The 24,110-nt window shown below is 55.9% G+C and overlaps 1 protein-coding gene across 10 annotated transcripts in view; it reads left to right on the plus strand.

Moving 5' to 3' along the window:
- Positions 1-24,015, plus strand: part of FAM214B (family with sequence similarity 214 member B) — a 38,896-nt gene extending 14,881 nt beyond the window's left edge. For 5 of the 10 annotated variants that reach the window (XM_048291736.1, XM_048291743.1, XM_048291737.1 and 2 more), the window contains 9 exons: positions 14,515-14,607; positions 15,205-15,406; positions 17,040-18,315; positions 19,851-19,909; positions 20,216-20,312; positions 20,721-20,879; positions 21,253-21,321; positions 21,786-21,991; positions 22,215-24,015. In XM_048291736.1, the coding sequence (XP_048147693.1) occupies positions 17,206-18,315; positions 19,851-19,909; positions 20,216-20,312; positions 20,721-20,879; positions 21,253-21,321; positions 21,786-21,991; positions 22,215-22,368 (1,854 nt within the window). In that variant the 5' untranslated portion in view covers positions 14,515-14,607; positions 15,205-15,406; positions 17,040-17,205 and the 3' untranslated portion in view covers positions 22,369-24,015. Of the gene's footprint in view, positions 1-5,809; positions 5,821-8,474; positions 9,686-9,728; positions 10,582-12,270; positions 12,336-14,514; positions 14,608-15,204; positions 15,407-17,039; positions 18,316-19,850; positions 19,910-20,215; positions 20,313-20,720; positions 20,880-21,252; positions 21,322-21,785; positions 21,992-22,214 lie in introns of those variants that run through there. The other 5 variants (XM_048291739.1, XM_048291741.1, XM_048291742.1 and 2 more) reach the window with 5 other exon arrangements.
- The last annotated feature ends 95 nt before the right edge of the window (positions 24,016-24,110 follow it).

The raw sequence follows: 24,110 nt of genomic DNA on the forward strand, positions 1-24,110 counted from the left end.
GCTGCATGCATGGAGCATGTTTTGTAATGAACCTGCTGAACTGAGGGGAGGCAGAGCAAAACCAGGAGACTATAAAGAGGTGTAAGTCCAACCCCTGCCTGTGTCGCTGCAGCAGTGTGAGGTACAGTAGTTTGTAATGATGATGCACATGGCCAGAGACATCCCTCCCACCCTGTTGTGAGTATCTGATGCATGGCACCAGCAGATTGTCAGTACAGTTCTTTTGTAAGTGGAGGGCAGGTCCAGCTTCCCATGGATGCTGCGAACTGCCTAGCTTCTGTGAATCTCTCTTCATTTGAGGCAGTGCCTTAAGGGTTAAGCCATGGTTGTGGGATAGGGTTTGTAACAGGAACAAAGAGGGCTTTTAAGGTCTGTGTTGGCCTAGGAATAGAGGGAATTGATTGAGCCTTTCCCAGTGTGTTGAATTACAAAGGTCATGGAGACCCTTTTGCTGGGAGGCAGCAGCCTTTGAGCTCCCTGCTGGAAGTGGGGCAGAGAGAAAAGAAATCGTGAAAGTCAGTGAGAGCAGCTTAGTGGAGAGCTTTAAGACCAGGTAAAAACTGGAACTGTATCGTGGGATAAATAATTATTGAACACAATGCTGGGTACCTTCTGCCCTGGAATTTTTGGGTGCTTTGGTTTTGTTCCACCTTCTTCCCCCTATTGCATTTACAGCTGCCCCCACACGTGGCACCTGAATTTGCAGCATCACTGGTGTAGCCAGAACTTGGGCCTCTCCAACCTGCTCGAGGCTGGTGAAGGCAGCAGAGGGTAAAAGGCAGTGGCTGTAAGGGCAGATCTTTCTAAAATGCAGAAGACGAGACAGGCCCTGGTGCCTACAGGCACATTTTGCCTTGACAGAAGAGGAAGCTTCATATGGGCCCAGGCTAAAACTGGATTTTTCATGGTAGTTGAGCAGGAAAGCCCAAATCTAGCTGGTTTCCAAGCCCCTCTTCTTAATGTTGTCTGTTCAGGATGTCCCATGGGGCACAGCAGCAGAGGGTCCAGGAAAAAGGGCTAGGGAGGGAATGGATGGCAGAAACCTCTGTTTCCCTTCCTGCAGCAAGAGGAAAAGTGGACACAGGTAGTTTCCATCTTAAGCTTTGGATGGCATGAGCCATCCAGCTAACCTACCCAAGATAGGTATGCAAAAAAGTGGTTTAGTCCTTAAAACTCTCAGGTTTTAAGTGCTAGCTTAGCAGGAATTTGGCCATTCACTGGCACAAGCGTGCTCCCCGAGCTGACCTTTCATTTAAAGTAGTTCCACTTCTGGTCTTTATGTTGGATGAGATGACCTCAGATGTGATTTTTGGAGCAAAGGATTGTTTGGGCTCTGCCTGGGAGATGAAAGCTGGTTCGAGGCAATACCCCATGAGGGTCTGTGCAGCCAACACCTAAGTTAGCAGCCTAGAGGCTTCTCTACTTTTTCAAGCACTAGAAGGGCAGGACTGTGGGACCGCAGAGCTGCATGAGAAGGGGGGCTTGTTTTGGAGCTCTCGCAGACCAGAACATTTGTTCACCTTGGTAGCCAGCCTGTTCTCAGAGTCATTCTCTGTGTCTGTCCCAGTAACCAGGAACTGTTTCAGCAGAAGCATCAACTTCATGGACTTGTTGCTGCTTAGCATTGACATTGAGAAAGCCTGAATTCCTCCATCTATTGTTTCTCCAAATCCTCTCTCTCACCCTGTCCTTTGGTATCACCTGTGCTACAGAAGCCTGCCACTAACATAAAGATGGGTGGACAACTGGGCTCCTCTCTGCTGTTAGTTCCCAGGTTGCTGACTTGGCAATTTGAAGACAGCAGGGTCTACTCACTGTATTTTGGGTGGACACTCTGCCATTCTTTTTGGCCACCCAGGCTGCAGAAGGAGAACATGAGGCACTTGCAAGGGTTCCCCTTCGTGTGGGAGCGATGTCAGAATCAAGGGCTGCTTGGCTGCCTCTGCTCTGCTCCTTCTCCCAGATGGAGAGGGGTGTTGCAAATGGGATGTTACCCCTCTGTTAGTCACAAAGGCGGGTGTGGCAGGAAAGTCTGGCTCAAAAGTCAGTCAGTCTGGCTCAAACTGGATCAGTCCCCAGCTGCTTAACTGGATGTGGGGCAGTTCCTCAGCTTCCTCTGTCCCCAGGGGCTGTGTCAGGGAGCTGACCATGTCCAAGAACTCATATAGGTTGTTGCTGCTCTCTCAGGGGCTCCCAGAGTTTGTAGGCAAACCCATTTTCAGTGGTGGCAGGCTGATTTAAGCATGTGCATTTAAATTGCTGGGTCTGTCCTGCTGGTGCCTGCTGAGTTTCATTCAGGAGCTTGCCTAGTTGCTGTGACCTTGGTGACACTGTGATCATGGTGTTGGCCCTGCTGACACATGGTGAGCACTATGGATCTCCCCCCTGCTTCCTTAAAAGAGACCCAAAGTACTGGAGCATCCTGATGAGAGGACGAGTGGTGTGCAGGGGAAGCTGCTGGAGCTTATAAGGAAGCCATGGGACAAAAACTTGTATTTCTTTGTCCTGAGAGAGAGAAGAGGCTCTGATATACATAGTGAGGATCAAAAATTTAAAAGTCCAGGGAGAAGCAGCAGTTCTGGCATACAATCCTAAGCTTTGGCAGAAAATCGTTCTTTGTGCCTATTAATATGTGACATTCCAGTCCAAAGTGTCGTCCCTCGCTCCCTGGCCAAAGCGTGGTTTTCTTTGGCCTTAATTCCTGGGTGTCAGGGCCTTCTGTCCCAGCTGGGGCTGCATGACCCTGCTGAAGACATATTGCTTGACTGACTTGTTCTCTTGCAGCATCAGCAAGGCTTGTCCTGAGTATCCTGTGTGCGGCTGCAGGCAGAATGCTGCAGCTGGCGAAGTGCTCCTGGGTGGAAGGGACCAGAGCCCCTTGTCAGCATGACTGTGACCCATAGGATGTGGAGAGGAAAGGGTGAGAGAAGAGCCTGTATGATCCCAATGATTTCTGTTGTAGTCAACAGGAAATGGATCAGAGGCAGACAGGCAGAGGCACAGGTCTGTGAATGGGTGTGCTGCACAGAGCAGCATCTCCTGCTCACACTACAGCTCTCCTGTGCTCAGACACAGGTGGATGTGCAGAGCCCCTTGCTCTGCTGTCTGGGAGGTGTGCCACAGCTCTCACTGGGCTTGGCACAGCTGCACAGTGCCATCTTCCTCTGTCTGCTCTGGTCTCTCCCAGGAGACTGAGGTTACCTGGACAGCCCTCAGAAATGCTTAGCAGGTGGAGGCAATGTATGTGGCTTAGGAGCAGGCCAGGGTATGGAAAAGAGGGGAGGGAAAGGATGTGGGGCAAAGCCTGTTTGAGCCTCAGCCCCAAGCATTAGGGAATCGCCAGTCAGACAAGCAGCCTGCAGAGGATCTGTGTGTACGTAGATCATGTGCGTGACTTGCACTGTCCACACTCAGGAACTGGCCAAGCCTGTGGGCCCTGCATGCACTGTGGCATTAGCTGATGCCAGCTGACCGTAGCCATGCTTAGAAGTCATTTTGTGTCTCCCAGAAATCTGTCCACCTGGAGAGTGAAACTGGGAAGGGGCACAGCCTGGGGGGGGCATGTTTGACTGTACCCAAAGGCAGTTTAGCTGGCAGACATCTTGCTTGTGGATCTGAGCTGTGGCAGTGCTGGGTGACCCTCCCACAGCCAGCAGTGGAGGGCTGATAAAGGGAATGGGTTTGCCTGGAAGGCAGCCTCAGAGCCTGGAGGAAGCCCTCCCCTAGCATTGCTCCTTATCTTGGCAGTGCTGGCACAGAACAGCACTCCCAGCCTGCCTCTCTGCCCCTTCTCCCCACAATGGACTTGAGCCAGCAGTGTCACCTCTGCCCCTCTGGCTGCTGGGTGCTGCAGGGGGCGAGGGTTCTGGCATGGCCAGGCCAGGCTCCCTGCCCAGTTTGCTGCCTTGCAGAGTCCATGTCATTGCCCATGTTGCACATGCACACTCTCACACACTCTCTTCATACACGGGGCTGTGGCAGAGATGAGTTAGTCAGGAGGGGGTGAATCACAGGGGAATGAGTCAGTGGGAAGCAGAAGGCGGGTCCAGGACAGGGCCTTCAGGGAGCCCAAGGGTCTGGCAGCTCGTGCTGAGCCCCTGGGAGATGGGCTGAGGGTGCCAGAGGGGAGCTGGGAAAGCTGCAGGGTTTAGCAGGTGGAGGCAATGCCTGTGCCTCGGGAACAGGCCAGGATCTTAGCTACATGCTGAATTCCAGCTGTGAGTATGTTGCTGCCCTGGAAAGGCTTGGGGCATTTGTGGTGCTGAGGCTTTCCCAAAGAGGAGCACTGCAAGGGAGCAGTCTGGGGACCAGGTATGCCTGCCTCCAGTGAATGGGGTGGATCTTCATCCCCACACAGGCAGTGGGGTGTCCAGCCAGTTCAGGCAAGCTGAGCAGTTCTCTATCAGATCCTGCCCAATTGTCTGAGAAAGCAGATGCAGGATGGAAAAATGAGTGATACTTTCTGGGACAGAGAATGATAAATAGCTCTGGATTGAGTGAAGACAGCATGAAGGAAGAGCTGGGATGTAGATAATACACTGGAGATTTGGGGACATGGTTAGTTGTTGGCTCCAAAACCTCTTGTGTGACCTGGGCTCTGCTGCAGACCCTTGAGGGTATTGCAGGGGTCCCAGATGGCTGCTTCCCTCAGTGAGGGACCTGCTCTGGGCTGTTGACTTTCCATCTAGCACAGCTGGTCTCTGCTGAGTTGGATTCCTAATTGTCCTGCTCATCACTCCTGAAGACAGGTCCCTCGTGGGCATGGTGGTGACAGCTTTGGTATCAGAGCTACAGTAGCACAACCAAAGCTCTCTGTGTCTAGGGCCAAACTTCTTGGAGCAGGTACTTGGGAATTCTCTCTTGGAATAACATAGGTGTATTGCAGCAGGCACTGGTATTGCTACCAACCAGAGCAAGGATCGGATACTTGAACAAATCAGCCCCCGCTGATCTCAGTGTTGAGGTGAGTCTCTTTTTTCAACACCCCCAAGGTATGCAGGTGCAGGTACCTCCCGTCCTTCCTGGTGGCACCCTTGGCTGGGCAGGATGGAGCCCAGCAGGCTCCAACAGTCTGCAGAGATGAGATGGAGCTCTGGCTTCTTGTGTGCTGCAGTGGGCAGAGGCTGAGAGTGGTGGGCTTGTGCCGCCTAGGAGAGGGAAGGCAGCGAAGGAGGCTCTTGCTGCTGCTGCAAACTGTGGGTTTGCAGTGAAGGTGCAGCTTGGCTCTCTTGAGAAGTGCCCAGGGGCAGGATGAGAAGCAGTGGCACATGAGGGAAGTTCCAATTAGATGTTAGGAAAAATATTTCTCTGCAAGGCAGTTAGGCTTTGGAGTAGGGCCCAGAGAAGGGAGGCAGTTTCCACACTTGGTGACTTTCAGCTCCTGGCATGGGCAAACCATTGCTTGAACTTGGCTCTGCTGTTAGCGCGATTGGACCCAAACCCTCTGAGGTCCCTTCCCACTGTTGTTCCTCAGTTCTGCAGTTCTCAGGTTGCTTGGCTATGTCACATGTTATGGACTATTGGATTGGCCAGCTTGAAGGCACATGGAGGGCTTGGGGTCTTGTTCTGTCTGTCCCCTTCTCACTTGGACTCACCTGTATGGTATTAGCAGTGGTGGGAGATGGAGGCACTGCCTTAGGAGTGTTGCTCAGCTCATTCACTTGCCCCAGTCTCCCTTAGCTGGAGCACACATCTCTCTGGAATTCTGCATTATTTCCTCTCCACATGAGCACAAGAAACCAGTGGGCAGTGAAGCACAGGATGTAAAGCATCCTCCTTGCTCTGCTGGAAGCACAGAGCTGTGATATGTAGGGGGTGCTGGTGTTTTTGGAAGGCTCCTGAGGAGGCTGGCCTCCAGCCCTCCAGATGGAAGGTTTATCTTCCCCATGATGCCTGTCCCAGAGATAGTGGCAATTGGAAGGGAAATCACTGGTAGCTTTTTTAAAGGTTCCAGCTGTTTGACCATCCTCAGCAGATGGATGCTGAGATGAGCCCAAAGGACTGTCTGGAAAGAATTATTTGCTCACAGTATTTTCTGTTTCTTTGCCAGCCTTTTATTCTCATGGCTGCTCTTTTCCTGGTCCTGTCCTTCTGCAAGGCTGGCTGCTGGCAGTCTTAGGAGTCTTGTCTTCAGGAACAACTTCACTCTGCGATTTATTGTGTCTCTGAGCTTTGACCTGGTATCTAATGCTGCAGAAGCCCATGTCTGGTGTGTAAGTGTTCAGAGGGTGTTTACAGTGTTTGGCCCATCCTGTCTGCAAGAGTAATGAACCAGAGCAAAGGGGTCTGCTTATAGCCATGGTGCCTGGGTTAAGCTGACCTGCAGCAGTAGCTACATATGCTTTCTTGTTTGGCAGAGGCTGGGTGGATGTCCAGGCTCCCTTTATGTAGGTTTTCAAGGTCTAGAACATTCTCGTAAACCTGTGTTAGTCCCCAGATCCCTTCTGAAGTTGCTCCTTTCAGTCTTTCCCTCAGGCTTGTTGACACTGGGCTGCCATTGCCCTGTGTGCTCTGCTCTCCCTTCCTTGGCAGTCCACTCAATACTGTTCTGGGCATGCTTGCTTTAGTTGGATGTCCCTGTCACAGCACCCCCTGTGCATCAGGAGCAGCAGGATCTGGTGGCTTGGGCCTGAGGTTTGTTCCCAGCTGCGGGAACAAGTGCTGCGTGGCAGGGGATGAGCTGGTTTCTGGTAATCCAGGGAGAGCTCTTAGGCCTCTCACAGGCTCTGTCTCCTTAGGAGGGTCAGGTCTAGAAGGACATCTGTGTCCTCAGTGGCATGGATCAACCATCAGGTTGAAGGTGTTTTTGACCTAGTTGCCTCTGCTGTCTGTAGGACCCCAGGGGTGGTTCACTCTGTATGGACCAGGAGGTTTGCAGTTTCACAGGACATAATAGGAGCCGGACTGCGTCTCCTGTGCTGCCTTTCATATGAATATGCCTACAGTCAGAATTCCAGTCCCTGCTACCCCCACATTTCCCTTCTTAGGGCCTTCTGCTCTCATGTGTTTGTCTTCATTATGGGCAACAGTGTCAGTGTTTAATGACAGGTGTGACAACCTGTTCGTAATTCCAGCAGGGTGTTTCTCTCTCACTTTCAGTCCTACAGGAAAGAGAGGTTTTCCTTTTCTGTGACAAGATGCAGGACATTGAATTCATGGTGGAAATACTCCTTGCCTGCAGTAGCCCTGGTTGTGTCCATCTTCTTAAAATCAAAGATGGACAAAGCCTCACCCTTATGGCCCAAATACCTGCCCAGCACACGCCATCACTCTGGCCTGTGCTAGACTTGAGCCTTTCTAAATCGCAGCTGGAAAAGGATGGATTGGGTGGCTGTGCACAGCTCTCTGTGTGTGTGTGTGTGTGTGGTATCTCCTCCCCCTGTGCCACGTACATGTCTAGTACGGGGAGTGGAAAAGATGCTGAATGTCCCCACAGCTGCTGCAGCCTTATCTGCAGGCTGCAGCTTGGTAACCAAGCGGGAGGCCCGAGTGCCTGTGCTCAAGCACCTCCCTTGGAGGGCTCTTACAGTAAAAGGAAGTGTATTGCAAGAGGGTTTGCGGTGGGGAGGGGCAGTTCCCACGGGGCAAATGCTGCAGTGCACAATCCTTGCTGCCCTCCCCACTGCAGGCCATTTGCCTACTCTCTCTTCCAACGTGTAGCTTTGACACCCGGAGCTGATCAGAGCAATTCAGCATCCCTGGGATTTTCTCCACTGCCCTGAGGTGCCAGGTGACTGTTTGGAGCGGTAGGGAAAGGTGAAGGTGCCGTGGGTCTGTTGGGTGTCAGGGGCTCATCAGCTGAATGTGTGCAAGGAGGCTTGGACTTGGGGCTGTGGGTGTGTGGCAGTCGGGAATGAGAGGAGCCTGGGGTAAGTTAAGGTATGAACTGCAGCAATCAGGAGGCAACAGAGCACAGGTAAGAGCTACGGGCTTGCCTTGGGGGTTCATAGAAACCGGACAGGGTCTGATGGTGGTGGAGGATGGGGTGGGAATGAAGAGGAGCACACTTGTGGGGATACAGAGCCCAGGTGCCATGTGAAGGATGTGGGGAAGGGGCAGTATTGTGCATCTGGGTTTAGGCGGTGTGAATGGCTATGGGGCATCAGGGTACAGAAGGAGCTGGCTTGGTAAGGAGGCTGTGAATGCCTGTGGCTGTATGCAGTGGTGACCAGAGGGAGAAGAAAGGAGATGGCAGAGCAGGGAGCAACAGAGGTCCTATCACCTGCTGATTTCTGTGCATATCTTCTCCCAGCTTGCAAAATGTCACCCCACTACCAGAGCTCCCTGTCAGAGGCTCCTGTTTCTGTACTCAGCTAATAGTGCTGGAAAAGGGGCTGGGCTGTTCATGCTGGACACTGAGATCATGCTTCCCATGGTGCACAGTCCAGGAAAGGGAGCTGACAGGATGGGAGTTACTGTGTGATTGTCTTACCACTGGAGTTGAGTTAAACATGTTAGAGTATGGTTTGCAGGGCTTCTGATGCAGACACCATCTGCAGGGTATTATTATTCCTCTTGGGAGATCAGATAAAAGGGACTCTTGGTGCTAACATTTGTACATCACTTAGAGTGGTGGGGGCCTCAACCAGATTGGGCCTGGGGAATGCCTCTCTTGGACAAGCATCCTTATTGAACTTGAAATGTGGCAGTGCATTGATGCCCTGGTCATGGCCAGAGACCTCAGGTGTCATGCAAGTGCAGACCAGAAGTGGTCCCTGCCTTTGGCCAGATCCCACTTGCCTTCTCAAAGCCATTCTGTGACTGGCTCACAGGCATGTGACTTGGTAATCACACAGTGGAAAATTTTCCATTGGTTTCAGTTGGCACCAGGGTCTGGACTGGAGCAGCCAGTCCGTGTAGTCATCCAGTGGCTGAGGTCCTCCACGCTCGTCCCTCAGGCCACCACCCCTGGAGAGGGACAGGAGGGCTGGAAGGGAGCTGGCTGACATGTCCCTGTGCTTGGGTGGCCAGGGGCTTGCTTTCACATTCTTTGTTGCCTCAGGGTGACTGCTGAGGCCACTGTGCTTGCCCCAAGTCCAATGCCATGGGGGTCCCCAAGGCTTGCAGGCGAGGTGCTGGCTGCACCTTCTCCTGTGCAGCAGCTACCCCGAGGTGAAAAGACACAGCTTTTTGTGAAGTGGAGCCAGCACAGAGGAATTTGCTGCTAGTGGACAGCTGTTGTCCTGGGCCTGGCTCGTGTCCTCCAGCACTTCTCACCCAGCACTGCCTTGGGAAGGGGAATGGGAGCTGCCCACCCTCGACTCCCTGTGCCGGGCAAGTGGGTGCCACCTCGGGCTAATGGGGGTGAATAGCTGCGGTGGAGCCTAGCAGCATCCTGCTGCCTCTGCAGGGATCCTCTTGGGCAGCGGAGAGTTTTCCCCACCCCCAGCTCTGCCGCTGCCTCTTTGTTTTCTGGCAGAAGCCTCTGTGCCTTTTCATTGCCGTTGAGGCGCCGAGCAGGAGCCTACATGTGCCGTGTGTGCGTCTCGCCGGGAATGTGATGCGGGCTGGGAATCCTGCCGGGCCAGGCATCTCCCCTGCAGGGCAGCGGGGGCCAAACAGCAGCTTCAGGGGTCTCCTTTCCAGGGGACTGTTCCTCCGGTCGAGTAAGGCTTCGAGGCAGCTGGTCTCCTCCACAAAACCCTCTCTTGCATTGGCAGCGCTTCTGCACCTTGCCACAAGTAGAGTAAGTTGGATGGGAAGGGGCTGGTCCTCAGCTGGGCACTCGGGCTCTCCGCTGTGGTCCCCCCTCGCTCCCGCTGGGAAGGCACCTGAGATTAAAGCAGCGCCAAAGGCTATGGAGCTGGATACAGCGGTGGCTGAGGATTGCTTGTGCTGCGCCTGCCTCTCAATGCATTTGATCTCTCGACTTCCAGCGGGGACTGAATTCCTGTGCTGGATTCTGGGCTCGGCTCTTGTGAAAGGATCCAATTATTTTAGAGCTTTGAGCATCTCCATTTGCTGCCCATATTTGCGGCGCGCTGGCTGGAATTCCAAGTGATTAACGTGGCTGTGACATCCCTCCTAGGGGTGTTATCTTTGCTCGCTGTCCCCCACCGCCCCCCTCTTCTTCCTCCGGCAGCGAGCGAGCGAGACAGGCAGGCAGAGACAAAGGTCTGTCCTCAACCTGGGCTGTCCTCCCCGTAAGCGGCTGCTGCATGGGATTTCCCTGCCCTGCCTGCTGCAGGTTTCCTGGGCTCCCGGTCGAACACTGGAGCTGGGCAGCCGTGGGCTGTATCGCAGAGGTTTGAACCTGCTGGGCTGGGTGGGCAGAGGGTGCTGCCGGCTTTGGAGAGCTGCCCGATTGTCCTGCCGGATTTTAAGCTGCTTTTCATTCTTTGACTGCGCTTTCCTGGGAAGAGGGGCAGCCGTGCGTGGAGGCGAGGTTGGCGAGGAGGGGGTTGGACGTGGGGGAAAGCTTTACACAGGTGACTGTCGCATAGTGGGATCTGCCTGCAGACCCTGTAAGCCCCCCTTCCCAGCCGCAGGCTATTGTCAGCGTCGCCGTCTGCAAGCCAGGCACCTGGGAAAGGTGTGCGGAGGCGGTCCGTGCCAGGACGAGGGGCAGCAGAGGGAGAAGGGGTAAGTCACTGGGCTGGGAGCTCTGCTCCGGCTCCCCCAGCTCCCAGGAGAGGTTTCATTGTGTTATCCTGACTTGGCCGAGCGGAAGGGCTCAGTCCCTGCGGCACCTGCGTGTGGTGCTGGGGCTGGGGAGGCATTGCATGTCGCTGGGCAGACCTCAGCCCTTGAGGAGGCTGCTGCAGCCTGGAGCCCCAGCAAGATGTACTGCAGAGAGGGCTGCTCTGTCCCCGGGGGCTTCTGCACCCCGTCAGTGCCGCCTCCCGCGGGATGGGAGGGAGCAGCAGCACCTCACGGACACGGTGCTGCGGGCACAGGGAGGTGTCATGTCTCTCTCTCTCTGTAGAAGCTGTGTCTGGTGGTTTCTAGGAGCTTGCACTCCTGACATGGACATTAGATACCTCTTGCCCAATCCTTCCCCTCCGGGCTCAGGCTTCCTCTCCATTCCTAGCAGGAGCTAGCACTGAGCGAGGCTCTGCAGCTGCATAAATCTGGCTTGGCAGGAGGCCTCCTGAGGACCCTCGAGAGCAGCACTTGCCCTTGCAGTGGGGCAAGGAAGCTCCCTCCCTCTGTTTCCACTCCCCCTCCCTCTCCTTCTTCCTCCCTCTTGTTTCCACAAAGTGTCAGCTCCTTCCTCCACAGCCTGAATTTCAGGATAGTGCCAGAGCCATGGCCAGTGGTCATCTTTCCCTTCAAGCATAGTTTGTTCCTCTAGCATCTCACTAGTCAGCTTCTCCCTGGGATTGCCACCTCTGCTACGGTGCTGGAGGTACTCCCCAGCCTCACGTGTCTGTCTCTCTCCTGATGGTGAGATGCCTGATCTGTCAGACTGTGCAGGAACCCTTCTCTGGTGGCAGCATTGCTGTTAGTGCTGCCATCCTTCAGGGTTGTGACAGAAACTTTCTGCCTGCTGGCACTTTGCAAGCTCTGCTCTTAGCCTGTGCCAGGGAGCTCCTGGGTTTGTGCTCACCACTGGTTAGATTTCCTTCTTTCTCCTTGGGTTCAGATAGGACCTGTGGAGCTGTGATTTATCCTCCAGACAGTCTGTTTCCAGCAGTTTCTGTTGCCTCTTCTCTTGCCTTGTGCTCTGTTCATTCTAAGGATTATTTGCCCTCTGGTAATGATGGCCCTTTTCTTTCCTGGCTGTGTGGTTCCTGCTTCACCCCCAGTGAGGCCACCAGAGTCTCTCCGTAGCACTTCCCAGGAAAGGGAGCAGGAGAGAAGAAGGCAGCAAGAGCCACTTAGGGGTTGGTTTGGGGGTTTTTTTGTGGTCTAAATTGTGCAAAGACCTCTCTTGGCCCTGCCAGCCCCCAGGCTGGTGCTCTGTCCCAGGCAGCAGTGCCCAAGTCAAAGCCTCTTGTCCACTGGCCATGTGTCCCTTCTGACCGGCTGGCAGTGCTGCTCTGGGAAGCCACTGGATCCCCCCTGAATGAGTGTGGCAACTTTGGGCACAGCTCTTGCTCTCTTCCTTGCACTGGTGCTGTGCAGCCATCCCTGCCAGGCTCCCAAGGGTTCTGCCTCATGACAGATACCTCCCTGCTCCACACTCATGCCGCTTCCTCTCTGGCTGGCGCAGTACAGCTCGAACAGCAACAGATCCTTTTGCAGGCTGCAGCCCGGCATGTGGCACTGCTGCTGCATTGCCCAGCCAGGAACCCGTCCTCACTCGCCATCCTGCTCTGTTTCCTCCAGACTGAGACCATGGTCTGTTAATCCTGGCTTCCCCCTGGATGTGCTAATAGCAATGGAACCAGCAGGTAAGCCAAGTCCCTGACCCAACCGCACCAGGCCTGGCTGTGTTATTCCATGTCAGGCTCTGGTGGTTCAGCGTCCCCAAGGAACACAGCCTTTCTGCCCCAGTGCCTGGGACATGCTCCCTCTCTGCAGGTCCTTTGGCACTGGGTATCTCTTGGGTGATGAAGCGTGGTGCCCTTCCCCAGGCAAAGAAATAGAGGAAAGCTGTGCCTGGCATAGCTCCAGATCCAGGTGCTGGGAGATCTTGGCAAAAGCACAGGGCCCTGCCTGTTTTCTGAGCAATGAGTAGCCTTGGCAGGAGCGGGGCAGAGAGTAGAAGAGCTCTGGCTAGGCTTCCCTCAAGAGGGAAATCTTTTTGAGTCCTGTCTTAGAGCACCAGCATGGGCTGAAACATTGTCAAAAAAAATCAGCATCACGTGGGCTTAGGAGGGACCAAACCCTTGGTCCAGGCACACGGAGCCCCATGTGCTGTGTCCAGGGGCTGGTACCTGTGCTGCTCAGCTGAGCTGGTGAGGCCCTGGGCCTGGCTCTGTCCCATCCATGTGGCCAGAAGTAGGGCTCTGGCAATGCCTGTCTCAAGGGGAAGAGAAGGCAGAGGTGACCAGGTGCTTTCTCCCTGTCCCCTGGACTGCAGGAGGCTGTGGTCCCAGGATTGCTGTCCTGCTCTGGGGGAGGTAGTGGACTCCCGTAGTGCTGTCAGAGGCTGAGCTCTACTGTGAGCAGGATGGGCTCTCAGCAGGGAGGAACTGCCCTGGGAGGCGCTTGGCACTGCCAAGAGAACCTCCCTGGGACACAGCTCCTTGCATCTCAAAGGGGGTGAGAAGCAGTGCTATGCCCCAGCTGATCCCCATCCCAGGCTGATGGGCATTCCTCCAGAAGGATGTTCAAGGAGATCCTAGGGTCTACTTGGAGACACTTTGGGTGACACTTTCCTGTCCCCACCATGGGTTTGGCATTTCCAGCATGATGCTCCAAGCAACAGTATCTGGGCTGGCAAAAGATGGTGCAGCCCCTTGTTCTAGCTGTGTGTTCTATTGGCTGGTGCTGGCAGCACCTGAGGACTGGTGCTGAGAGCTCAGCTGGGATGGATTTCTGGTGTTAGCAGGTCAGCCTGTCCCGATACATCCATTCTTGTGAAAGGTAGCTGCTGCTGGGGAGAAAATGGCTGTGACTTCAGAGGGACACAGGGAAGAGAATGAAAGGATGCGGGTGAAACTGTGTGTTTGTTCTGGCAAGGACACATGCTTTCTTCCACTGAACCAGGCTGATTCTTGCTGTTGGTTGCTGATTTTGCTTCCCAGGGGTTGATTGTGCCACACAAGTCATGGTACAAGTCTCCCTCAGGGATGGAGGAGGGAAACAGCAACCTTCCAGGCAGGCAGAGCACAGCATGCTACCACTTCAGCATCCACCCACAACTGTGGGCATTCACTTGCTTTCCTACCTGCTTTGGTGCAGGTCTCATATGGGAAGGACCCAGGAGGAGCTGGTCTTTACAAAAAGCTTTTGTTGAGGTTTTGGACCTGTGGTTTGTTGTGCTGCAGCACTGATTTGCCCTGCTGCAAGTGCTCCTTGGGTGCTGTTGTGTTGAATCTCAACAGGTCCTGTTCTGGCTGGTTGCTGGCAGTGCCCTTCCCCAGCAGCGGCGGTGGCTTTTGAGCTGTCCAGCTCTCAGGGACTGGTCATGACAGCCTGTAATTACAAATCTTATTGGAAATGTAATGAAAGAACAGCCTGTTTTCTGGGTCAGGTGAGGTCAGGCAGCAAGCACAGCTGATGCTGGCTTCCCACATGCAAGCTGGGGGGATGCAGAATTTGCCAGACCGGGATGCCAGAAGGGGATTGCACTTGAGTGTTGCTGCCTCTGGCCCTGCTGTTTCCAGCCTTCAGAGCAGTACTCACTGCTGGCTTGGGGTGCCCAGACAGTGACTTCCCTCTGGATGGGTGCTGCAGTGAGCCCCTCTTTGAGGGATGCATGGGGAGGGAGGAGAGGAGGGCGTAACCCCCAGGGACAGGCACCGTTTCCTCCTTCAGCTGCAGGTCCCTGGGCTAGTGAAGCCCATGAGCTGCCTCTGCTGTAGAGGTGCTGAGGTTGCAGGTGCCCAAGGGCTCCTGCCCACTCTGAAGGTGTTGCACCATGAGCTGCTGCATGAGCTGACTCTCCTCCACGCCCTCTTCCAGGCATCAAAGCTGCAGTGCCCATGGATTATGACCACAGGGGAGCTGTGTTGCATCCGCAAATCTCCGTTGTGCATCAAGGGCACATCTGAACAGGTGACTGCTGTGCACATGAAAGGATTGCTGTCTTTGTGCTGGGGAAAACTGGTGGGGGGCCATCGTGGCTCAGGGCTGTCAGGCTCCTCATTTCTGCCTTCCCTGAAAGGCATCTCTTATTGGAAGAAAACAATTCCAAGCTCTTCTCCTTATCTGTAGGGCCAGAAAGTGTCCTGTGCTGTGGGTGGAAGGGGGAGGAGGTGAAAATGAGACCAGGAGCTAGCTGGAGGCCCAGAGGTTGCTGCAGTGTCTTGGAAAGCAAGGCATGAAATGGTCGCCAGAAAAAAGAGGAATCCCTTCCTATGCGCAGGGTTTCATACAGGAAGGCATGCAAAAGGGATGTAAAATCAAGCCAGGTATGAGAGTTCACAGCTTAGCTTAAAATATTTGTGGTTCAAATGGAAATCAAGGTGTTAGCACTGCCTGAGGTGGCTGAGGTGTATGTGGCCTTTGATTTGGGAGGTTGGGAAAGGCTGAGCCTAAATGCTGCCTTCCCTGCCTGTGTGACCCTGCAGACAGGCAGCACCGTCCTGCCTTTCTCCCAGGAAGCATCTGAACCACCCCAGCCCTGCATCTCCCCCTTTTCCTTCCCCTCAGAGCCGCTGTGGACACTGAAGAGCTGGAGAGGACGTTGCAGAGGTTCGGAGGCACACCGTGATGGTGGGAGCCATTCCACGGCAGCCACGCCGCTTCTGGGGGGTGCCTGACTGGCAGGTGTCTTCAGCTAATTGTGCCAACGACCGCCTGCTGCAGGGCAGGGAGGTTAATCTGGAGCAAAGCAGGGTCCTGCTGCAGAGGGGTAAGTGAGGGGGACAGCCAGAACAGGCTGCAGTGTCGTGGGCTACACAGAGGGATTGAGGTTGGTGGGGATAACTGGACCAGCCCCACCCAGAGCCATTGCCCAGGACTTTGTCCTGATGACTTCTGAATATTTCCAAGGATGAAGACTCCATAACCTCTCTAGGTAACTGGTTACAGTGCTTGGTCACAGTAAAAGAAAATGGTGTTTTCTGATATTCAGAGGGAACCTCTTATATATATATCTATATATATCTCTCTATATATCTATATATATAGATAGATATATATATAGATGAGATCTCACTGAGCCTTCTCTTCTCCAGGCTGAACAGTCCCAGCTCTCACAGCCTTTCCTCGTAGGACAGATGCTCCTGTCCCTTAATCGTTTCTTAGGGTCCCTTTGTTGCACTCTCTCAGGTGTGGCCTCACCAGTGCTGAGCAAAGAGGGAGGATCAGTTCCCTCAACATGCTGTTAATGCTGTACCTGGTGCACTATTGTTTTTCTTTGCTGCAAGGGCACATTGCTGGCTCATGGACAACTTGGTGCCCACCAGGGCCTTCAGGGCCTTTTCTGTTGTGCTGCCTTCCAGCCAGTCAGCCCCCAACATATCCTGGTGCATGGTTATACCTTTTATCACTTCTTTTAAACAAAATTCCTGGTCTTGACCACCTTGGCCTTCCATTTTCCCATCCCCATCCCAGCAGGGTCAAAATAGCATATGCAGCCTCACTGTCCAGAGAGCCTTGATCAACTTGGAGAACCAATTTCCCTATTGCTCACTTGCCCCTAAGCCCTTGCTCCACAAGATCAGGCACAGCTGCAAGGACAGGCAAAAGTCAGAGCTGCCAGGATGGGCAGTTTTTCCTCAGTCTGCTGGTGACTTTTCCTGCATCTCCTCAGCTCTTGCAGCGATTTCAGTATTTTTCATGCCTGAAAAGAAACAACATATAGACAGGATTCTCACAGCCCTCCAGCTGGACTGAAAATCAAAAGTGAGGCACCAAGCAGCATGGAGGAGGGCAGGCCCTCGGAGCTGGCAGGAGTGGGTGAATGGTGACACTGGTACTTCCCAGCTGCTGACTGAGGTGCTGGAGGTGCCTGGTCCAAGCTGGAAGGGGTAACGGGGATGTTAGGCCAGGTTCCTGTCCCCAGCATGGGACTGACACCAGCCCTGCCTCGTTCAGTGCACGTGGCTGGGACAGGTTGTCTTGGCCAGTGCTGGGAGACGTTGCTGCTGTTGCCCAAAGGGGTGATTACAGGCCTGAGCCCCTGGGACTGGTCTGACCTGCCTGACTCCTGTGCTCCACAACAGCACAAGCGTGTCCCTGGCAGAGGGCAGGCCTCTTCCTCCCTGCTTGTCCAGACTTGTCCCCAGGAGTCTCCTGCCTGTCTGGAGACCTCTCCTTGCCTGAGCTGGGAAGGAAGTGCTGAACCCGCAGGTGGGTGATGCCTCAGGATTTCCCAGAAAGCCACACCAGCCTGGTTCCTCTTCCTGTCCCTGGAGAGGGAGGTTCAAGTGAGGCTGTGTTAGGAGCTGCCCGTGTCCCAGTAGGTCCCTTGCAGCCAGAAGTCTGAATGAGGATGGGGGCTCCAGGCTGATCTTCATCCTTCTGCTTTCTTGTTTTTCCAGATGCTGTGCTGCAGAGCACCTCATAGTAGAGGGCTCACACAGAGATCGTGAGTGAGAGGGGATCCAGCTCCCACCCCCCTGCCCTTGCACCCTGACGTGTGGCACTTTACAGTCCCCCTCCTGCTGCCGCATGGGCTCCGCCCGGAGTCCCAGCAAGTGAGGCTCCATGCGGCACATCCACACAGAGACGTCCCTGCCCCCAGAGCGCAGCACGGACCCCAGCCTGTCCCGGCCCAGCGGGGAGACACCCTTGGAGCCTTCCTCGCAGTGCTGCACCCACCGCAGCATCCTCATGGGCTACAACGAGACAGAAATCAAGCGCCAGAAGGTTTACCAGGTGTCCATCTTCTCCCATCTCTCCAGCTCCTCTGAGAGCACAGAGCAGCGGGCAGGCACCCGGCCAGCTGTCAAGAGAGGATACCCCGAGCAGCGAACTCCGGAGGGGGGGCGAGATCCCAAACGAACTCACTGGGGTGACAGGGGGGTGGATGGGGGCCCTGGGCAGCCTTCCCTGGATGATGATGATACTTTTGAGGATGGTCTGCTGGTGGAGGAGCTCTCGCTCTGTGGCTCTGCCCAGCACTTCTCCCACAGTGGGCTGCGGGTGGTGGAGCACCGCTGTGAGGGCAGCCCTAGCCACAGCCCCAAGGCCAGCAGAGAAGACAAGTCGCAGGATGTCTCCTCCTCCTCCTCTTCTTCCTTTTCCTCCTCCTCCTCCTCCTCCTCCTCGTCATCCTGGCCCCGGCACATTGCTTGCAGTACTTTGCACATGAGAGACAGTTGCCCTGTCTCATCAGGGGATCAGCTCATAGACTATGGAGAGAATGGGGAGCCAGCAAGTGGCCACAATGTACTTCACCTTGAATTGCACAGTATTGCACAAACAACCCAGTTGGACCCTGGTGGGAAGAGAGAGAAGCCAGGGAGCAGCCCAGCTTGCACCAGCAGGGCTAGCGGAGAAGTGGAAGGGCCAGTGATGGCCAATGGGTGCAGGGAGCCCCCCACTCCACAGACAGCGCTCAGTCCCGAGCCCAGCAACCTGAGCTCCCAGGAGATGACGCCCTGTGGGAGCAGCCAGCTCAGCAGCACCTGCCCAGCCAAAAGGAAGTTGCTGCCTGCTGGCGAGGTTACGGCCGACTCCTGCTCTGAGGATGAGAGCCTGTCCCCACCAGCAAGGAAAAAGAGGGTCCTGCCATGCCATCCTGTGCCCACAGCCTGCCGCAGCACTGATGCCAAGGGAGCTCCGTTCTGGAATCACCTGCTTCCTGCAGCCAAGGTGAGCATTGCTCATGGGGAGAGGCAGCGAATGGTCTGGGGATGCCCAGCCCCACTGTGGCACCATGCCCCGAGCTGCTGGTGTGAGCAAGGCAGCAGCTGACAGCCAGCCCTGGCACACATGGTCTGTTTTAACCAGCTCTTGACATCTTGTAGTCACTGGATACTCTGGATGCAACCAGCTTTTTCTCCTGGAGAGCCCTGCTTGGAGAGGAGACAACCTCCCCGCGGCAGTGAGAGCTGGACACATCGTGAAACCACATTTGATGTCTCATGGCTTCCTGTTAAGCCATGATATAGCAGCAAGCTTGGGAAGAGTAGTTGGCCTCTACCTGCCTGATGAGGAGGAAGGCAGATGCATGGGATGGTTTGAACTCCTGGTCATGATGCCCATTAGAGCAAGTGTCTGGTGGCAGGCAGTGGGACTGGACATACTCTGACCAAGGAGCCCAGTGCTGTGTGTAGAGATGCCACTGGCTTTTCTGCCATTTTGGGGCGCCTGTGGCATGTCCCCAAGGTGCCACAAGGTCTTAGCAATGGGGCAGACCTCTGAGGTTTGCAACCACCCTAGCAGCTCAGGAGCTGCCTGCAATTCCTCTTTTCTTACCCTGCTCCCTGCCCTTACCTGTCCTGCCAGCTGAGGCTGCAGCAGGCTCAGGCCAGACCTGGCATGCTCTTCTTTTTCTCTGGGGCATCCCATGGTGTGGGGACACACAGGAACTGATGTCAGAGCTATGCTGGCTTCTTGCTGCGTGGAGCTGAGACACGCCATCCATGGGGCACAGCTCAATCCCTGCCAGTCTTTTTCATGACTGTCCCTCAGCCCAGCTGCTGCCAGCACTGTCCTTGCAGAGTGAAGCCCTCCAGCAGCTTCCCTGGGTTTTCCCGCCCGGTCATGCCAGCCAGCTCCATCATCCTTTTGTGTTGTGCTGCCCTTTGTTTGGCTTCCAGAAGGGAAAACCCCTGAAAAGAGGACGTCTTTAAAAGGAGGCTGCAGTGTGGCTGTGGCTTTAACCCCCCACCCCACAGCTGTAGGATCCTAGCTGTGGGTAGCGATGGGAAACGCACCCCTCTGCCTGGTGGCACTGCTGAGGACTTTGCATGAATCACCAGAGGACAGAACTTTTCCCAGGCTGGTCAGGGAGCATCCTTGTAGGTGTCCCAATCCCTGGGAGGTGCAAGGGGGTGTCACTGCATGGCTCTGTCTACAGGTGTCTTTCACTGGGGCTGCTCCTGAAACCTGCTTTGTAGAGCGGGAATAGTGTGTTGTACCCTTGGGTACCAACACCCTCATTCCCAGCTGAGCCACTTTGGGGTTTGGGCAGCCCTACGTCCCCACCAGACACCCCAGTCCTTGTGCTACCCTGCTGGCCACCCCTGCAGAGGCTGCTGATGGCTGCCCATGGACTGGAGCCTGTTCATCTGCTGGGACCCCCATGGGAATGTGGGGCAGGGCAAGGAGCGATGGCCCCTCCCAGGGGTGCACAGGCCCTGGTTGCTGCCCTAACAGAGTTCTCCATTTTGTGTCCCCTCCAGAGCTCTGCAGACTGCACTGCGGTTGGGAGGAGGCTGAAGAGTGGGCTGCGCCTCAAATCGTGAGTGTCCTGGCAGCCCCATGGGATGGACATGAGGGCTCAGGGTGCCTGCCCACCCCAGTACCCTGCAGCCCAATGGGAGGTTCAGGATGGGTCAAGTCCTCTTCCCTGCCCTGGCCCAGGTATCTCCCCTCTTGGACACCACAGACTGGGGGGGTTTTTTCTTCCCATGGGATGTAGGAAAGTGGGTTCAACCTCCAGCAAAGGTATAGGGGACCTGGAGAGGGATCCACATTCCCAGGAACATGAACAGCCCAGGGCTGCGTGCTCTTCAGTCCAACACCAGTCTTCTCTCCTCACTCCCAGGCGACATCTCCGGACCAGCCTCCGGAGGGGCACCAGGTCTCCCACAGTGCCCTGGGCCACCACCACTGTCAGCCATGCTCTGCTGGGCAACTTTGAGGTAACAGCGCCCACCTGCTGGGGGGAGGTGGGTCCTGGGGGCTCCACACAGGGCTAGCAATGGGTGTGAGAGGCTGAACCTGATGGGAGCCCTGGTGTGGGGCCGGGCTGCTTGTCCCCAAAAGGCCTGCCGTGCAGTGGCAACCGCTCAGCCAGCAGATCCTTGGGTGGAACCTGCTCAGATGGCTGCTGTGAGGCTGAGCCAAGGTACTCTCACAGCTTCTCCCTGTTAGATGGTTGGTGTTATCTCACCAGTTCAGGGTGTGTCTGTCTTAGAGCGAGGTCTCTGGGCACATGAGGGCAAGCAGTCACTTGGGTGCAGTGAAGATGGGGATGACTTCACCTGGAGCATTGAGGCAGGGGGTGGGGCTGATGTTTGAGGTTCCCTAACACTTCCTTCCCCTCTCAGGAGTCCATCCTGAAAGGGCGCTTTGCACCATCGGGGAGGATCGAGGGCTTCACAGCAGAGATCGGTGCCAGTGGCTCGTACTGTCCCCAGCATGTCACCCTGCCCGTCGACGTCACCTACTTCGACATCTCTGAACACAGCGCGCCCTCGCCTTTCCTGGTACATGGATGTGGGGGAGGGGGGCTGTACCCCGGCACCCTGGGGCAGCCCCTCGCTCTAGAGGGTGGCTCAAGCAACCACCTGCTTGTGGAGGTGGCTGGCTGTGCCAGGGGCAATCTTTAACCCAAAAAGCCAAACGGGAAACAAGGGGGAACATACACAGGCCCAGCTGCTTCATGGTTGTCATTGTCATCACCTCTCTTGTCACCACCTCTCTGTTGCTGCTCCTGGTTTGGAGAGGAACTGAGCTGGGGGTCTTCTTGCTGACTTGTGCCAGGTGTTCCCAGCGAGGGAGTCTCAGGCCCATGCTGGTTCCCAGCTGGGCTCTCCCTCGGCTTTCTCCCTCTCTCACATGCTGTTTATTTTGCCCCAGGGAGTGATTGACTTGGAGGCCTTGGGAAAGAAGGGTTACAGTGTCCCCAAAGCTGGAACCATCCAAGTGGTGAGTCATTCCCTGGCCTGCAGTAGCAGTGTGGGGGTGGGGCTGGGTGGGCTCTGTTTGCCCTGCTGGGGTGGGTATGCTCCATTATGTTGTTAGGCAGGGCAGCAGCTGGAAGGCTTGTCTTCTGCAGAGGGGTTACATGGCCACCAAGACAGCACAGCAGAGGGGAGTACAGGGTACCTGGGATGCTGGCAGGGAGACAAGGTGATGGGAGAATCAGGGAAAGAAGAGGTTGGTGAGGGTTTTTGGCAGGAAAGTGTGCATGTGCAGTGGGAATGGGATGTGATGCAAGGGGAGCAAACGTGTGAAGGTGGATGTAAAGGACTGACCTGTGACACTCAGGCTAAGCCCTCTGGGACTGGTGTGAGGCTTTCTGGATCCTTTGACCAGCAGCTTCTGCTCTCAGATGCCCCATCTCTGCCCTGCATTCCTCCCAGTCTCACTCTCTACCCCTCTGCCCCCAGACCTTATTTAACCCCAACAAGACTGTGGTGAAGATGTTCTTGGTGACGTACGACTTCCAGGACATGCCAGCCAACCACATGACCTTCCTACGCCATCGCATCTTCCTGGTGCCCGTGGGGGAGGAGGAGGGGTCCACGGTGGCCCCCAGTGACCCACTGGGCACCAGCCCACCCCGCAGGGTCCTCTGCTACCTGATGCATCTAAGGTAAAGCATGCCAGGAGGGGTGGGCACCTGCCCCAAGGCCACCCCTGTGCTCCTCTCCAACATGTCCCAAGCCTGCAAGACTGGAGGAGGGACTGGGGAGGAGCAGGGACCAGCTGCTCCTTGACCAGGGGCCAAAGTAGCCAAGGGGGTTGTGCCCTCACTGAGGATGCCCTGCCCTTGCCTGGGAGCCTGAGGTCCCTCTGCCTTGATCGTCTCCACACAGGTTTCACAGTTCCAAGTCGGGGAAGATCTACCTTCATGACGACATTCGGCTGCTTTTCTCCCGCAAGTCGATCGAAGTGGATTCGGGGATCCCCTACGAACTGAAATCCTTCACAGAGATGCCCAGGCACCCCTGCTACTCACCCCGGGCCTGATCTTCTTCACCCCCCACCCCCCAAGGGCCACTGGGGGAGCCTCCAGCCCAGCACTTAGGGGGGAGATGAGTAAAGGGGCAGCAAGCACTGCTTTGAGATATCCCCCACCCTCCTGACCAGCACGGACACCACGCTCTGCAGCAGGGCTGGGATCACCCCGGGGGCTTAACCAAGAGTGGCAGGGGCTGAGGAGCAGCCCTGGCACTCCAGGGACATGCCCAAGCCTTCTGCTGGCACTGCTCCCAGCTTGGAGACTGGGCTGTGGCCGAGGTGGGTGGGTGGGGAGTGAAGAGTTGGACTGGGGCTGTGGGTAAGACCAGCCACACTAGTCCCGGGTCTGGAAGTAGAAAATGTGGAAGAGTTTGTATTTATTAGTATTTATTGTTACTGGGAGTGCAGAGGAGGCTGGTGCAGAGGATCAGAGGTTCCGTGCTTGTTCTTCCCCCCAGCCCTGCCCCCACCAGGCTGCCTGTGTTGGGACAGGGCTGTGGGGACTGTGAGGGTGACTCGGGACAGGGACACCTCAGCCCATGGAAGGGAGAGTGACCCACTGCTCACCAGGGTGCAGCTCCCAGGCCAGGGCTGTGTTAAACACCCTATGACAGGCTCAGCCTTGCTGGCACCTGCTATGCAGGGCCAGCCCAACTCAAAGCAGCTTGGGGAGGCCTGCACTTATCTTCTGGGTCTTTTAGGGCAAACCAAACCCCAAGAGGCCTGTGGCTGTCAAGGAAATGGCCACCGCCAGGTTCCTGAAGGTAAGAGACACAGCTGTCACGTGGATGGGGACCTGGGGCTCTTTGCAGGAGTATGGGGATAGCCCTCTGGGCAAGAGCCTCCAGAGCACGTGTGCTGTGGATCTGAGAAGATTGCCAAAAAAAAAAAAAAAGGAACCTTGCACTGTCAGTGGGTGGGGGGTGAATCCTATGAAGGAGGCAGCTTTGGGCAGGGTCTGCTGGCAGCGTGGTCAGGGGCTGGAGGATGGGCAGGAGCCCCAGCTTAGTTCCCTGGGAAGCAGGGAAGCAACAGAGGACATCAAATTCCAGGAGCTGGGCTGGATTCTCAGGAGCAGGACTGGGGGGAATCCAGAGAGGCGCAGGGCTGAGGGCAAAACAAGCTTGCACATCCCGTGTCTGTATCACCCCTCTGCCCTCTGAGCGTCTCGGCAAGGCTCCCCCTGCCAGCCCAGGCTCTGGGGAGCCTCAGCCCCTCTCTCAGAGGGAAGAAGAGGGTGACAGGCCCGACCCCATCAACTCCCAGCCGTGGGGCTGCGACCCCAGTGCCGGGGCCTCGGTGTGGCCATGGGCCAGGAGTGGGGGGTGTGGGGTCGAGGTCCTGCTCTCCCCTGCCCGGGGGCGGCCAAGGGGCTCCGGCCCTGCTGCACTGAGAGGTGGAGGCCTGAACCCGCCCATACACTCACAGCGGGGGCCTGAATCCCCCAAACCGTGGATCTGAACCCCCCAAACACCGGGGGCCGCTCCTCCCCCTGCCCTGAGCAGTGGGTCCCGGGGGCCGCCATGACACCGGAGTCCCCTCGCCCTCCGGTCACCGGGCCTGCCCCTGTCGCCGTGGCCCTGCGGGCTCGCGAAAGCCGTGCCGGTACTTTTTCGTGTTCCTTTTTAATTTAATAAACGTCCGTTTGGAGCTCCAGAACGAGCCCGGGGCTGCCGCTCCCAAGCGGGCCGGTGCAGAATCGCGGGGCGGGCGGGCGAGCGGAACCGGGGGCCGCGGCCGAAGGAGCCGGA

Source organism: Corvus hawaiiensis, chromosome Z, assembly GCF_020740725.1.
Source record: "Corvus hawaiiensis isolate bCorHaw1 chromosome Z, bCorHaw1.pri.cur, whole genome shotgun sequence".
In the NCBI taxonomy this organism is placed as follows: domain Eukaryota; kingdom Metazoa; phylum Chordata; class Aves; order Passeriformes; family Corvidae; genus Corvus; species Corvus hawaiiensis.